General features: G+C 41.3%; 1 protein-coding gene across 1 annotated transcript in view; it reads left to right on the top strand.

Annotated features, from left to right (window-relative positions):
• Window positions 1–15,594, top strand: part of AGPAT5 (1-acylglycerol-3-phosphate O-acyltransferase 5) — a 48,779-nt gene that overhangs the window by 25,395 nt on the left and 7,790 nt on the right. Inside the window, exons 4-6 of the mRNA XM_055567570.1 lie at window positions 1,417–1,506; window positions 4,288–4,378; window positions 13,962–14,123. Coding sequence (XP_055423545.1) covers window positions 1,417–1,506; window positions 4,288–4,378; window positions 13,962–14,123 — 343 coding nt within the window. The remainder of the gene's footprint in view (window positions 1–1,416; window positions 1,507–4,287; window positions 4,379–13,961; window positions 14,124–15,594) is intronic.

Genomic DNA, 15,594 nt, shown 5'->3' with positions numbered 1-15,594 from the left:
TAAATGAAAATTGAGTTTAATAAGCACATTAAGTGATTAGTAGGAAATAGTGTGTGAAGAAGAGACATAATGTCATTGAAAGCTTGGGAAGTTTCACATTGCAGTATATGTTTCCTGTGGCTCTAATTCTAAAGAGTTTGTGAAGAATGATTTTATCCTCATGGGTCCTCTCAATTTGGGTAAGTAGTACCCAAACTACTACTTACTTACTTGGGTAAGTACCTGCACTCTTAGAGCACTTGGAGTTTCTTTTCTGTACTCAGGCAAGTCAGCCGATGTGTGAAGGAACCACATCCAGAATCTAAGGCCACCCTTCCCCTCCTCTATATCCTGTCCCCTCCTTGCTTCTCTTTATTTCTTTTTACTCATATTCTTAAGACAAAATCAAATTCAGCCAGTCTGTTAATTTTACAGATGAGTTCGAGTTAGCATAGAGGAAGACAAAAAAAGACCGACCTGATGCAAAGTTTTAGTGAAGTGCACATGTGAGGTTTAATTGAGGTTATCTTAAATTTTATGAGGACCTCCCTGGTGGCTCAGCGGTAAAGGATCCGCCTGTCAGTTTAGGAGATGGGTTCTATCCCTGGGTCGAGAAGATCCTTTGGAGAAGGAAATGGCAACCCACACCAGTATTCTTGCCTGAGAAGTTCCATGCACAGAGGAGCCTGACAGGTTACAGTCCATGGGGGTCACAAAGAGCTGGACACAACTGAGTGACTGAACAACAATTTTTATGATGGTGTTTGTATTAGCCTGCCTGGGCGCCCATAATAAAATACCACACTATGACTTAAACTACAATAGAGGTTTATTTGCTGCCAGTCTGGAGGCTGGAAGTTCAAGATTAAAGTGTCAACAGAGTTGGTTTCTCTTGAGGCTTTGGTTTGCGGATGACTGTCTTTTCCCTGTGTCTGTCCTTTACTTGACTTTGTGTCCTAATCTCTTCTTACAAGGCACCATTCCTATTGGATCAGGCCCCACTCTTATGACCTCATTTAACCTTAATTATTTTCCTAAAAACCCCATTTCCAAATATAGTCACATTTAGGGGTTAGGGCTTCAACATAAAAAGTCAGTGGAGTAACTGAAAGCTAAGATCCATCTGATTGAATTTTTGATTTGGAAAAAGAAAAAAGTGTTTTTAAGGTAAGAAAGCATTTTTAATTGCCAGCAGAAGTAAATGTTTGTGTAGTTTCCTATGATAAGCCACACCCGGTTTTATTTGAATTGTATTCAAATTCAGCTAATGTTATTTAAAGGCTAACATTTAAATGTATTAAATATAACTTAATTCCTAAAATGTGATTTTATTCTTCATCCTTTGGAAATAAAGTTAACCCTTTTGATGACTGGTCATTGGACATTTTAGTAGTAAATATGTCTTTCCCCTCGTTTTTTTTTTTCTTAACATGGCAGCATGGCGGAATCTATGTTAAAAGAAGTGCCAAATTCAATGAAAATCAGATGAGGAAAAAGCTGCAGCGCTACATCAACGCAGGAACTCCAGTAAGATTATGCTCATTTTAATTTTTTTTCTTATCAACTCTCAATTTGTAATTTAAGGATTAAATTAGCATTTAAGAATTGTTTTGAAAATATATTATCCCATGTGTAATAAATAATTCAGAGTTTTTGAAGCAAAAAACCTTCTAAATATAGGTAAGCAGTTATTTTCTGCCGTCAGAGAGGTGGCTGCAGGTGATTTGATCCTTTCCGAGTGGTTGTCGATATTGACCTTAAAGAGGACTAAGGAGAACATTTGGTGTCTTTAGTCTATAAATAGAAGCAGAACTGCCCTTGTAACCTTACACTTGAGCTACTTAGGAACTGCTCTGACTCCTCTTCTTCAGCCTCAGGTGGAGTTTTAGAAGGACTGTTTTCTGTCAGTATGAATTTGGATTTCTTGTATCTACTGAGTTATTTGAAAAGTCAGAAAAAGTATGAATATCTGCAAATGAAGAATCGCTGCATGTAAACATTATTTTATGAAACCTTGTTGCCCACAGAAGAAGCCTCAGCATTCTCCTTGCAGAATGCTCATTGCTCCCCTGTGGCCCTCCACTCCCTCCGAGGACAGGGCTGCAGGGGAGCCATGCCTCTCTGAGCCTCCTTCCCCGGGGCCTTGCTTGGTTGTCTGTCCTGGTGCTCGGAAACGGAGCTCACAGGTTCAAGTTTTCCCCTTTTTTCCTTCCTCATCGCCTCTCCCCTCCTCCTCCCCCCAGCTGCCCTCCCTTTCCACTTCCCTCTCTCTTCTCTCTGGCTCATGGTGCCTCCTTTCCCTGTGTGCTAGGTGATCTTTGTTTGCTCTTAATTGTATTTGGAAAAATTATTTGCAGAAATCAGCTCGAGCATAAGATGAAAGAGAACACTGGCGTTTGTTTTAGCCCCATCCCTGGAGGCGCCTCTCCCCTGGGCCCACCCAAGCCTAGTTCTGAGCTTGAGGCTACCTGGAACACCCAGGCCATGCAGTGAGACAAGACCTTCTGAGACCTGCGTGACTGCCTGGCTTGCTTTTACCCCAGGAGTGTGGCCCTTTTGGTGTTCCCTTCACTTCTGTTTCACTCTTACTGTTTCTAACAGAAGATCTGTGGCCTTAGATTTTTGTTCCCTCACTTTTTATATCTCTTAAATTCTTCTCTGGGCTTACTTCTGCTTTTCTGTGTTTGCTTTAGTTTTGATCTTACATCTTGTCAGCTCTTAGATGCTCTTAGGATGATGTTACATCCAGCTTTCTAAATTGTTTTCAATAGGAAAGTCAGTGCAAAGAACCTACTGTGTGCTGTGCTTAGTCGCTCAGTTGTATCCGACTGTTTGCAACCTCATGGACTGCAACCTGCCAGGCTCCTCTGTCCTTGGGGATTCTTTAGGCAAGAATACTGGAGTGGGTTGCCATGCCCTCCTCCAGGGAATCTTCCCAACCCAGGGATTGAACCCAGGTTTCCTGCATTGCATGCGAATTCTTTACCAAGAGCCACCAGGAAAGCCCAAGAATACTGGAATGGTTAGCCTATCCCTTCTCCAGGGAATCTTCTCAACCCAGGAATTGAACCAGGGTCTCCTGCATTGCAGGTGCATTCTTTACCAGTTGAGCTACGAGGGGAGCCCTCAAATAACCTAGTCTTTCACTTTGGGCTCCTAGAGAGCATTTCTGTTTTTCAGGGGCAAGAGTCGAGTGTTTTGGTGGCCGCACAGTGATGCTGAGTGACGGGCTGCAGGCTCATGCGGCAGCACTACAAGTGGCTATCGCTTCAGGTCACTGCGGGGACGAGGCCACTTGCATGGGATCTGGGTGGTCGCGTCACTGTTTAATCTTTAAGTGCTGTGAAACAGATACGTATTTCTCAGACTCTTTAGTAGGCTCTTTTGTTTCTAAAAGTTAATCACACAATTGACAAGGTAGAATATATTTATAAAGTTAACTTCCATGTGACTTAATATTCCTCACTGAAATCAATGATTAATTGATTCAGCTCTTATTCACCAGTAGTAGTATCTGAGAAAGCTTTCCAGGCGGTGCTAGCGGTAAAGAACCTGCTTGCCAGTGCAGAAGACAGAAAAGACATGAGTTCAATCCCTGGGTCGAGAAGACTCCCTGGAGTAGGAAATGGCAACCCACTCCAGTGTTCTTGCCTGGAGAATCCCATTGACAAAGGAGCCTGGAGGGCTATAATCCATGGGGTCACAAAGACTCAGACACAGCTTAGCATGCATGCACATTTTTTGAGAGACTGTAGGATTTTTTTCCCAAAAATTACTAAGAAATATATCTTCTGAATAAACATTGCTATGGGAATCTTTTGAAATATGAATATTTATTACCTTTTATATTATGGAGATTTATATATTTATATATGGTTTCCATTAGATGAGGCGTACTTAGGGACTCTGATGTCTAAAATTTACACCTTTTCCAAAGTGATTTTGCAGAATCTTAGTGGGAGGAACCTCTTTCAATAATGAATTGAGGCTTTGTATGAGTCAGCATTTCATGGCAAGCTTTTAAATTAGTGAATATTAGCATGTAATTAGAAATGTTGTTAGATTATTAATGACTGACATCTGAATAAATGTAGGACTGCATTTCAAATATATTCTATGCTATGTCATGACTTAATTGAATTTGTGCATTTTGGTTGTTCTGCTTGAAATAAAGGTCATAGGTAATTGAATTTTTTTCCACCACCATGGGAAATACTCTTAGGATTAACAGGGTTATCATTGGTAAGTTAACAGCAACAACAAAAACACTCACATAAAACAAACCAAATCTTCTTTATGTTTTCACAGATGTATCTTGTGATTTTTCCAGAGGGAACAAGATATAATCCAGAACTAACAAAAGTCATTTCAGCTAGTCAAGCATTTGCTGCTCAAGAAGGTAAGTAAAAAATTAACTACATTTGAAACTATTATTTTTAAATGTGTCTAAGAGTAAATTTAAGTGCTTGCTGTATATGTATTCTGGTACCATAGATTCAGGTAGAATCTCTCCAGGGACATGATTATTTAGATGGAACCTTTGTTTGCAGTGTGGCTTCTCTGTGGTGGACAGAGTTTCTGTTCTGTAGGTTGACAGACCTAGACTGGAATCCAGATTCTGACATTTGTTAGCCGTATGGGCACAAGCTGCCTGATGTTACTGAGCATCAATTGGCCCACCTCTTAAAAAACATATAGTCAGCCTGCCAGATCTGTGGATTCTGCATCTATGGATTCAGTCAACGACAGGCAGAAAATATTTTTTAAAAATTTTTTCAGAAAGTTCCAAAAAGCAAAACTTGAAATTGCCATGCGGGCAACTATTTACATAGCATTTGCATTGTATCAGTTATTATAAGTAGTCTAGAATTGATTTAAAGCATATGGAAGTTGTACATAGGTTATATGCAAGCACTCGGCCATATTTACATAAGGGCCTTGAGCATCTGGGGATTTTGGTATCCAGGGAGTGGATGGGGGTGGGGTGGTCTTAGAAGCAGTCCCCTGGGGATACCGGGGGTATGCTTGTTCCCATAAGTTCAGTTCAGTTCAGTCGCTCAGTCGTGTCCGACTCCTTGTGACCCCATGAACTACAGCATGCCAGGCCTCCCTGTCCATCACGAGCTCCTGGAATTCACCCAAACTCATGTCCATCGAATTAGTGATGCCATCCAGCCATCTCATCCTCTGTCGTCCCCTTCTCCTCCTGCCCCCAATCCCTCCCAGCAGCAGAGTCTTTCCCAATGAGTCAACTCTTCACATGAGGTGGGCCAAAGTACTGGAGTTTCAGCTTTAGCATCAGTCCTTCCAAAGAACACCCAGGGCTGATCTCCTTCAGAATGGACTGGTTGGATCTCCTTGCAGTCCAAGGGACTCTCTAGAGTCTTCTCCAACACCACACTTCAAAAGCATCAATTCTTCGGCCCTCAGCTTTCTTCACAGTCCAACTTTCACATCAGTACATGACCACTGGAAAAACCATAGCCTTGACTAGACGGACCTTTGTTGACAAAGTAATGTCTTTGCTTTTGAATATGCTATCTAGGTTAGTCATAACTTTCCTCCCAAGGAGTAAGTGTCTTTTAATTTCATGGCTGCAGTCACCACCTGCAGTGATTTTGGAGCCCCAAAAAATAAAGTCTGCCACTGTTTCCCCATCTATTTCCCATGAAGTGATAGGACCAGATGCCATGATCTTAGTTTTCTGAATGTTGGGTATACCTAAATCTGTGTAAGGATTAAAGATATGTGAAACTCCTAATGGAGAATATTACACAAAGTTAGTCTGCAGTACTTAAAGCTATTGATGTCCCCAGTAATGAGGATGTTCTTAGCATCCGTCTTTTAGAGACCTGGATAGCTGATACACCGGTAGGTGTACAGTTTAGCCAGGTGGGCTGTGCTCCCAGAGGTGTCTGGGAGGCTGGCTGGATCACGTGCGTTCTGTCTGAGCGGGTGCGTTGTTCCAGCACTGGCCGGGGCCTCTGCGGTGCTTCTGAGGGTCTGCTGTGTGTCTCTGCTCTGACCCCTATACAGTGAGCAGTTGAAATGGGCTGGTGCATCAGAGAAACAGAGTGTCTGCTTCTAGTTAATTCTGGTTAATCAATCATGCTTGGAGGTGGAATCCTTGGTGCTTACTGAAGTTCTCTCCCGAGATTTCTGTCGCGCTCGTCTCCTTTCCTCCCGCCTTTCTGGCACTTCCCACTTAATCTCCTCTCTGTCCTCTTCTGCTTCATCCTTTCCTGTTTCCTGTGCTGTTTCCCATGTCTGACTCGAGTCTTTTTCATTTATTTCGCTTTCTGTGTTTTTCACAGTGGCCTTCCTCTAATGTCACCACCATTTATTTGACTGCTGATGCCTCACAAAAAACTGTCTCTCACCCACACGTCTCTCCCTGATTCTTGACTTTCCTGTACAGCTGCCCAGTAGAGAGTTTCACTTGCCTGGCTCAAAGGCATGACCCGTACTGGCTGTGTCAAATGCAGTGCTTCTCTTCCCACACGCACCCTGTCAGCTGGGCCTCTCTCTGCAAGGTTCTCTCAGCTTTTCTTTATGTTGTATATCAAGTATCCTTCTTGAACCAGTGTTTAGTCTTAGATGAACATTAGCTTTGGGCTGCATTCTCAGGCGTATATTATTCATATAACCTTCGACAAGTTGCTTTGTTTTTTGGTCTGTTTTCTTATTTGTATCAGCAGTTATCTTCATAGGGCTTTTGTGAGGTTCAGTGACATAATGTTTATAGATAAAGTCTGATATCAGATCAGATCAGATCAGTCGCTCAGTTGTGTCCGACTCTTTGCAACCCCATGAATCGCAGCACGCCAGGCCTCCCTGTCCATCACCAATTCCCGGAGTTCACTGAGACTCACATCCATCGAGTCAGCGATGCCATCCAGCCATCTCATCCTCTGTCGTCCTCTTCTCCTCCTGCCCCCAATCCCTCCCAGCATCAGAGTCTTTTCCAATGAGTCAACTCTTCGCATGAGGTGGCCAAAGTACTGGAGTTTCAGCTTTAGCATCATTCCTTCCAAAGAAATCTCAGGGCTCATCTCCTTCAGAATGGACTGGTTAGATCTCCCTGCAGTCCAAGGGACTCTCAAGAGTCTTCTCCAACACCACACTTCAAAAGCATCAATTCTTCGGCGCTCAGCCTTCTTCACAGTCCAACTCTCACATACATACATGACCACAGGAAAAACCATAGCCTTGACTAGACGAACTTTTGTTGGCAAAGTAATGTCTCTGCTTTTGAATATGCTATCTAGGTTAGTCATAACTTTCCTTCCAAGGAGTAAGCGTCTTTTAATTTCATGGCTGCAGTCACCATCTGTAGTGATTTTGGAGCCCAACAAAATAAAGTCTGACACTGTTTCCACTGTTTCCCCATCTATTTCCCATGAAGTGATGGGACTAGATGCCATGATCTTCGTTTTCTGAATGTTGAGCTTTAAGCCAACTTTTTCACTCTCCACTTTCACTTTCATCAAGAGGCTTTTTAGGTCCTCTTCACTTTCTGCCATAAGGGTGGTGTCATTTGCATATCTGAGATTATTGATATTTCTCCCGGCAATCTTGATTCCAGTTTGTGTTTCTTCCAGTCCAGCGTTTCTCATAATGTATTCTGCATATAAGTTAAATAAACAGGGTGACAATATACAGCCTTGACGTACTCCTTTTCCTATTTGGAACCAGTCTGTTGTTCCATGTCCAGTTCTAACTGTTGCTTCCTGACCTGCATACAAATTTCTCAAGAAGCAGATCAGGTGGTCTGGTATTCCCATCTCTTTCAGAATTTTCCACAGTTTATTGTGATCCACACAGTCAAAGGCTTTGGCATAGTCAATAAAGCAGAAATAGATGTTTTTCTGGAACTCTTGCTTTTTCCATGATCCAGCGGATGTTGGCAGTTTGATCTCTGGTTCCTCTGCCTTTTCTAAAACCAGCTTGAACATCAGGAAGTTCACGGTTCACATATTGCTGAAGCCTGGCTTGGAGAATTTTGAGCATTACTTTACTAGCGTATGTATATTACATATACATACATTTACTGGGTCATTACTTCTAACTTAGAATGTGGAGATTTGCCACAGGTAAATCTGTTAACAATGGCAAAAAGCTATAGGTGATCCTAAGGGATAAAATAGAAAGACTAATTCCTTTAAGAAATACTTATTTTACAAAGCAGAGGAGTCCTTATACAGATAGTGGTAAGCACACATGTTTGTGATGTATAAAGAGATGAGATGGGAGAAGCACAGACAGCAATCCGTGGGAGTTGAAGGGAAAGAGAACCAGCTAACAGAGGGTGTCCATCGGAAAGGTAGAATTAAGACCGACACGTGTGGTGAAACGAAGAGATTCTAGGTGTAAGAAACAATAATAGCAAAGACGTGGAGTTATGAGCAAAAAGCTTGATGTCTTCAAGCCCCGGATGAGCAAGGAAGAGCTGTGTGAGTCCAGCCACCACAGAAGACTCTGAGTTCTGTCTGGGCGTGGTGGTCTGGACTTCACTCCAGAGTTGAAGGGAAGCCACTGAGCAGTATTCTTTTTAATTAGTTCATTGTGTTTTATTTAAGAAGTCACCGTCTTAATTCCCTTGTTCTAAAAGCATGTAGTAACTGAGCCTACAAGAGTTTGCAGGGGATGGGGGGAAAGTGTTCCATGTGCAAGTGGGTTTAGAGAATGTTGCATTTATATCCTTTCCTTGGAGAGTTATTCACATTCGTATGTATTAGTCTCAGAAAAGTTCTATTGTAAAAATGTCTTCTTTTGTTTAAGGAGCTGCTTACTAAATTTATACAAGAAAGAAAACAATGACCTAGAATTGTTACACAAAAGTTGGGGGTTTTATGGAGTACATTCTTAGGATTTCAGAATATTGCAGCTCTCCTAAATTATTCCTTCTGTAACGATTCTACATTGCTAAGCCCTGACGGTAACAAAATATATATTTTACTCTTTGAAGCTTAAAAGAGTTTATAGGTGAACTTGTTTGAGACTCTTCATAAAGTCTTGAGTTCTGAAGGCTAATAAACTATAAATTTTCAGAAACTCTTATGTGTCATCTCATATCCACTTTAATTCTGTTTGGGAATTAGAATTTTATGTTAGATGAGATGAAAGAGAAACAATAAACTTAATATTTGGGAATTTTTTTATTGTTCCTTTTCATGTGTCTTGTAAAATCTGGTGTATTTTATTGTGATTAAGGAATCAACTACGTCTTGGAACATGTGTTTTTAATGAGTTGATTTGAGTTGAACTTGGGAGAAGTTAACCTAGAGCGCTTTAAGTCCTCATAGACTACTGATTTCATTTTTTATTTCTAAATATGTCACACAGTCTGCTAAGGTGGTACAACTAGCTGTATAATGTCTTTCAGGAGTTTATGATTTAATAGGAGAGAGAAAACATGATTGTGTTTGTTATTCACTGATGTATAACACATTATCCCAAACTGTAGTGACTTAAAACCACAAACATGTTATTATTTACGTTATAAACTTAGTAGCTTATATATAACTACTAAAAGTTACGTATGTTTAAAAATCCAAGCTAATTTTATAATACTAACGCAAGTACTTGTAAGTAATTCTTAAAATAGCATAATAATGATATATACTTGCATTTTAAATCTAATATTAACCCTAGTCACCAGTAACTGACCACTGCTGGTCTGTCATCTTTCTGTGAGTTACAGATCTTTCTCAGAAAAATGGATAATTTTTCTCATGGATACAGTTTTTAACTGCTGACTATTCTTTAAATCCTGTAACTGGGAAAACTCACTATTTATTAAAAATATATTTTCTTATAATTCTAATGGTAATTGTTTTCCACCGCCCACAAAGGAAGTTGATTTGTGAACAGTATAGCTAGAAAGAGTGTTTCCTGTTTTCTTTCCTCTTAGCTCACAACTAAAGGAGATTGCTTGAAAATAAAAACAAACGAACTCGTTTTTCCAGCTGTTAAGCTAATTTTTCTTCCGGAAAATTGAAACTTAATAGCACTTCTTGTTAGTTTGTTGTATGTTTTGCTTCAAAACATTAATTTTACTCCTAAAGTACACCTTCATTTGAATCTGACTTAGTAAACAAATAGAAAAACAAACCCAAACCAACCTTTTTTAATTTAGATTTTTAACATTTGACGCTTGTTTGCATGTTGAGGTCATTACACCATATACCACTGATGTGGTGATGTCTGGTTAAGAGGTAGGGGTGGTGGGTGTGGGTGTGTCTGTCTGTCTAATAAATCCTAAATATTTCAAGGCCCTGGCTATCACTCTTCCCTAGAAGTATTTTCCTTCAAAAATGTATTAGTCACAAAATATATTTATTTATAATTAGAGTTGTTATTTAAGGTATGTCTGTATTAGAGTGTCATGAATTCTTACATTGTTTTATTGGATTATAATTGCTTTACAAAGTTGCATTCGTTTCTGCTGTGTAACAGTGTGAGCCATCCATCCCCTTCCTCCTGAGCCTCCCTGGACCCCTCAGCCCACTTGCCTGGCTCATTGCAGAGCCCTGAGCTAAGCTCCATGTGCTTTGTGCAGATTCCTGCTGGCTGTTTTGCACACGGTCGTGTGTGTACGTCAGTGCTTCTGTCTCAACTCATCCCTCCCTCTTCTTCCCACTCTGTGTCTGCAAGTTCCTTCTCTACATCTGCATCTCCATTTCTGCCCTGCACATAGATTCATCTGAACCATTTTCCTAGAATCCATGTATATGCGTTAATATACGATATTTGTTTTTCTCTTTCTGACTGACTTCACTCTATTTGACAATGAAGACTCTAGGTTCACATCTATATCTCTATAGATGACCCAGTGTTACTGTCTACTTCATGAATTGTTAGATTAATGATCTCTAAATTTGCTTTTTACCTGAAACTAAGTGTTAGTCATTCCTTTAAAAAAAGACTTATTCATATTTCCAAATAAATTAGTTCACCTTTGGTCATCTGTCCAAAGTGGGGTTTCCCCCACTTTCTACCCTACAGGCCTCTATCTTGGCCTTTCTCCAGCATGCTCTTTTTCCTCAAGCTTTTACCAGTTGATATGAGAAGGCAATGGCACCCCACTCCAGTACTCTTGCCTGGAAAATCCCATGGATGGAGGAGCCTGGTAGGCTGCAGTCCATGGGGTCGCTAAGAGTCGGACACGACTGAAGCGACTTAGCAGTAGCAGCAGCACCATAAGTAAGTGAAAAAAATCTTTAAGTGTGAGTAATCTTTTTATGTTGGGCTGCCCAGTTAGCACAATGATAAAGAATCCATCTGCCTATGCAGGAGATGCAGGTTCAATCCCTGGGTCAGGAAGATGCCTGGGGAAAGAAATGGCAGCATGACCTAGTGACTACACACACAGACACACAATCATCTCACCTGACTCCCACAAATTAAGTACACAAATTAAGTGTGTGTGCGCTCAGTCACTCACTCAGTCATGTCCAACTCTTTGCAACCCTGTGGAATGTAGCCTGCTGGGCTCCTCTGTCCATGGGATTTCCCAGGCTGGAGTGGGTAGCCATTTCCTTCTCCAAGGAATCTTCCCAACCCAGGGATCGAACTTCTGTGTCCTACTTGACAGGAAGATTCCTTACCACTCAGCCTGGGAAGCCGTGTATATGTCTGTGTATATATATATGGCAATATATACACATACATATATATTGTAAAATTTCCTACTTGGACCAATAAAGATATTCCATTCAGTGGTATTTATTTAACAACAAAATTTCAGTTATATGAAGCGTCACCATGTTGGCCCTCAGGGAGAAGTTTGGTCTAGGGTAAGCTAGAATATTGTTAGTGCCAGCTAGAAGTCAGGAGGTCTGGAGGTGGAAGCAAGGCAAAGCAGATACTAAAACAGATTAGATGTTGACCAGGAAGAATTAATTTAATTAGCTAACATTTTCCTGTTCCAGGCTCAGGGGTTTTCTGAGTTCCCTAGAGGCAGTGTGGTGGGCTCAAGCTCAAGTAGTTAATTACGAATGCCTATTGTTTGACTCTGTACTGAAATTCTAACTGGTCTCTATAGTGTTATTATGAAGTTAGTTTTATAATAATGATCCAAGATTTGGGGATAGTGGAGTGGCCCTATACCTTCCACAGTGAGAACATTCTGTCTTCACTTTCTTCACCTACTAGTGATGGGTGTTTCTTATTCATCTGCCAGTCGATTTTCCCAAACTTTTGTTATAACTCATTTTTAGGGAAGTATTACTTTTCTGTCTTCTTACTGACTTACTTAGATTCTAATAATTAATTGCCACAGGGTGATACTGTGGAACTGTGGACTTCATAAAGTTGGGTGAATTCCAAGAGCAGAGAAGGAAGTATTAACTAATTTAATTGACAAATGTTTCCCAGCCTGGTATACTGTTCAGGTTTTTGTTATAAGTTTGTGAATAAATTAAACTGTTTCTGCCCCAGGGACTCAAGTCAGATATGTGGTTGTGGGAATCTTTTTCTTTCCCACACCACTCTGCATTTTAAAAATTCTTCTGCAGGAAGATCCCAACATGCTATAGCTGTTCTTTCTTATGCAGCTAATTTTCCCTGGAGAGAAGCAGTAGAAAATCCAAATTGAGTTTTTTTTTAATGGTTTGTTTTCCTATCACTTTTTCAGAGAGCTGCACTTTTCTGTTAAATTGTCAATAAATATTCTAAACCAGGAAGTGGGGGCGGTGGGGGGGGGGCGGCGGCAGTGGCGGGGAGTAGGAAATAGGAAGTTCAGTTCAGTTCAGTTGCTCAGTTGTGTCCGACTCTTCGAGCCGCCATGGACCATAGCACACCAGCCTTCCCTGTCATTCACCAACTCCTAGGAAATAGGAAGGGAAAGGAGCAAATTCTTAACACTCACGGGAGCACTAATGAACATGTTGAATTAGTCTACCATTTATATGGTAGTATTTTCTCACTTAAAGAAGCTTTTAAAAGTGTGTGTGTGTGTGTGTAAATAATTGTACTTTCATACCAAGACTTGAGTGCATTATTCATATGCAATTTACATGGGTGTCCACAGCTGCATTACTCATAATAGCCAAAGGGTGAAAACAACCCAGACATACATCAGTGGATTAGCACAGTCTGGTATATCCATGCAATAGAACATTATTCAGCCATAACAAGTAATAAAGTACTGATGTACATGCCAGACACAACAGTCCACATGCTTTGATCTCGTTTATATGATTTGTCCATAATTGGGAAATTCATAGAGACTGAAAGTAGCTTTGTGGTAATGGGGAGTGGAGTGAAAGAAGAGGGTGTCTTCCTGGCCGTGTCTGCCAGGGTGAAAGGTCTTTGGAGTAATGAAAACGGTCTGGAGTTTGATAGTGGTGATGGTTGTATAGTCCTTTGAATAAACTAAAATCAACGGAGTTGTATACTTTACAGTGGTGAATTTTATGGTCTGTGAATTAGATTTCAGATTTTTTTTAAAAGTTTACTGGGAAACTAGATTCTTTAGTTACCCTAAAATATAGAGTCAGTATTTCACATTTTATATGGATCACAGCTGCTCTCAGTTCAAGTGTTGTACACAGTGGGGTTTGTTTGGGGAGTTGCACTTCATCTCTATTTGAGTAGACATAGAACTAAAAGAATCCTGGACTTGGAGTCAGAAATTAGGAATTTTACTCCTGAATCCTGAGTGACCACGGGCAAGGTGCTACCACTTTTATTCTGTCCTCAGAAATAAGGATTGTATGTTTGCTCTTGTCTTAGTTTTCCAAATTGGAGGGTTTCTGAGAGGCATAAGCCTTTTGAGGGCAGGTTTTCCAACAGCTTCCTGCTCGGTCTTATACATGTGGGTGTGTGGTAAGTGCATTAAATGAATGTTGGTTTAAGCTGAGAAAGGCACATGAAAATGTGGTCTCAACTTTCCTATAAAAACAGTTTAGAAGTTACAGTCTGTTGCCAAGGGGTTTTGTAACTAATACACGGCCATGCTGACTCAACTTCTCTTCTAGGCCTTCCAGTATTAAAACATGTGCTGACACCAAGAATAAAGGCAACTCACGTTGCTTTTGATTCTATGAAGGATTATTTGGATGCCGTTTATGATGTTACAGTGGCTTTTGAAGGGTCTGTGGATGATAAAGGGCAGCGGAAGGAAGCACCATCCATGGCTGGTAAGTTTGTTTTCCAGTAAGTCATTTATGTTTATGAATGTGGGGTATATTTTTTTAAAGGGTAAGTGTGTTCTATTATGTTACATCGATATATTTTCAAAATGTGTACCCTTGATGTATTTTTTATTAATCTGTAATGGCAGTAATTTCGTTAGCTCTGCTTGGCTGTCCCATTAGTCCTTTGGATTTGCCCGGTATCATTAACTCGGCCTCTTTCTGCCTAAGGTTCACACATAGAGATGGAAAAGCTCCATAAAACAGAGGAAGGAGAGACCAGGGAAAATGCTAAGTTAGCAACACTGAGTTGTGCCCTCGGTCAAAGTTCTCTTTATGTGTGTTTTTCATGCAACATTTGTGAACTCTAGTATCACAGATAAGAAGAAGAACCGTCACGCATGACTTTTTCTTTTTTCAACCATGGGCTCAAGTATTAAGAACTTATGGGCCATGATTTTAAGTGGGCAGCATGTTTTAGTTCAATATAAGCGCACTCTTGACCGTTGGAGACCTCTGGATGTGGGGCTGGGCAGCAGGAAGCATGTGGAGTTTTCCATCCACTCTTCAAGGTATATCGGCCTAGTATTTCCCCTCAGCAGCTCTGGATGTGGAACCGGCTTGTCTAGCGCGTCTCAGCAGGATCTCTTGAAGGCGAATGTTCAGAAGGGAGAGTGACTCCCAGAGGAAGGAGGGGAAAGAGGACAGTGGGGTGAGCAGAATGCGGCTGAACAGTGGAAAGCGGCTGGCGGAGGAGGAAGGGCACCCGGACGGGCCCCATCTACAGACTGACCGCTCTCCTGATTCACTGTCACCGCAGAGCGAAGTGGGAGCTGCAGAGAAAGTGTGCGGGCTTGTCTCTACCAAAACCCGTCCACCTGCTCTCCCCACCACCGGTACCCCTTATCTTCTATTGCTTGTCTATTGTAGGTACAAATTTAATTTACAAACAAAAGGCAACATATAATACTTTTTACTCTTTTTGAACCATTGAAAGAGTCCTTGACCGAGTTTTACATTTGAAGACGGACATACATGTAGTTATTCAACAGTACTGCCATGAGTTTATCAAGCATTCTTTAGAAAACAAGGCTAAACATATTTTTTTGTTTATGGAAACCAGATGTAATTCCCATAATAACCTTTTTAGAAGGCTGCTTTTATTGAGACGAGGTCCCATGGTAAGAACCCGTGGGCCAGGCAGCGTCCACAGGGTCCCCAGGATGCTGCTGGCCAGGGCCTCGGTGCCCAGCCCCGAGCTCCTTCACGTCGTCGCCACCTGCTCGAGGCCCTTGGGGCTGCTGGTTTCCTGCCTGTCACGGAGACCCTCCCGCTCCGCCTGCGGTGGCTTCGGTGTGTAGGCCAGGCCACCTTCCTGCTGTCGCCCTCATCTGAGCTGTGACCTTGTCCCTGACAAAGGTGCCCCTTTGTAGCTCACAGAGCTTTTGCACTCCCAGGGCACAGTGTGTATAGAAGG

Source organism: Bubalus kerabau, chromosome 2 (genome assembly GCF_029407905.1).
Source record: "Bubalus kerabau isolate K-KA32 ecotype Philippines breed swamp buffalo chromosome 2, PCC_UOA_SB_1v2, whole genome shotgun sequence".
Taxonomy (NCBI): domain Eukaryota; kingdom Metazoa; phylum Chordata; class Mammalia; order Artiodactyla; family Bovidae; genus Bubalus; species Bubalus kerabau.
This window is presented reverse-complemented; position numbering and strand designations above follow the sequence as displayed.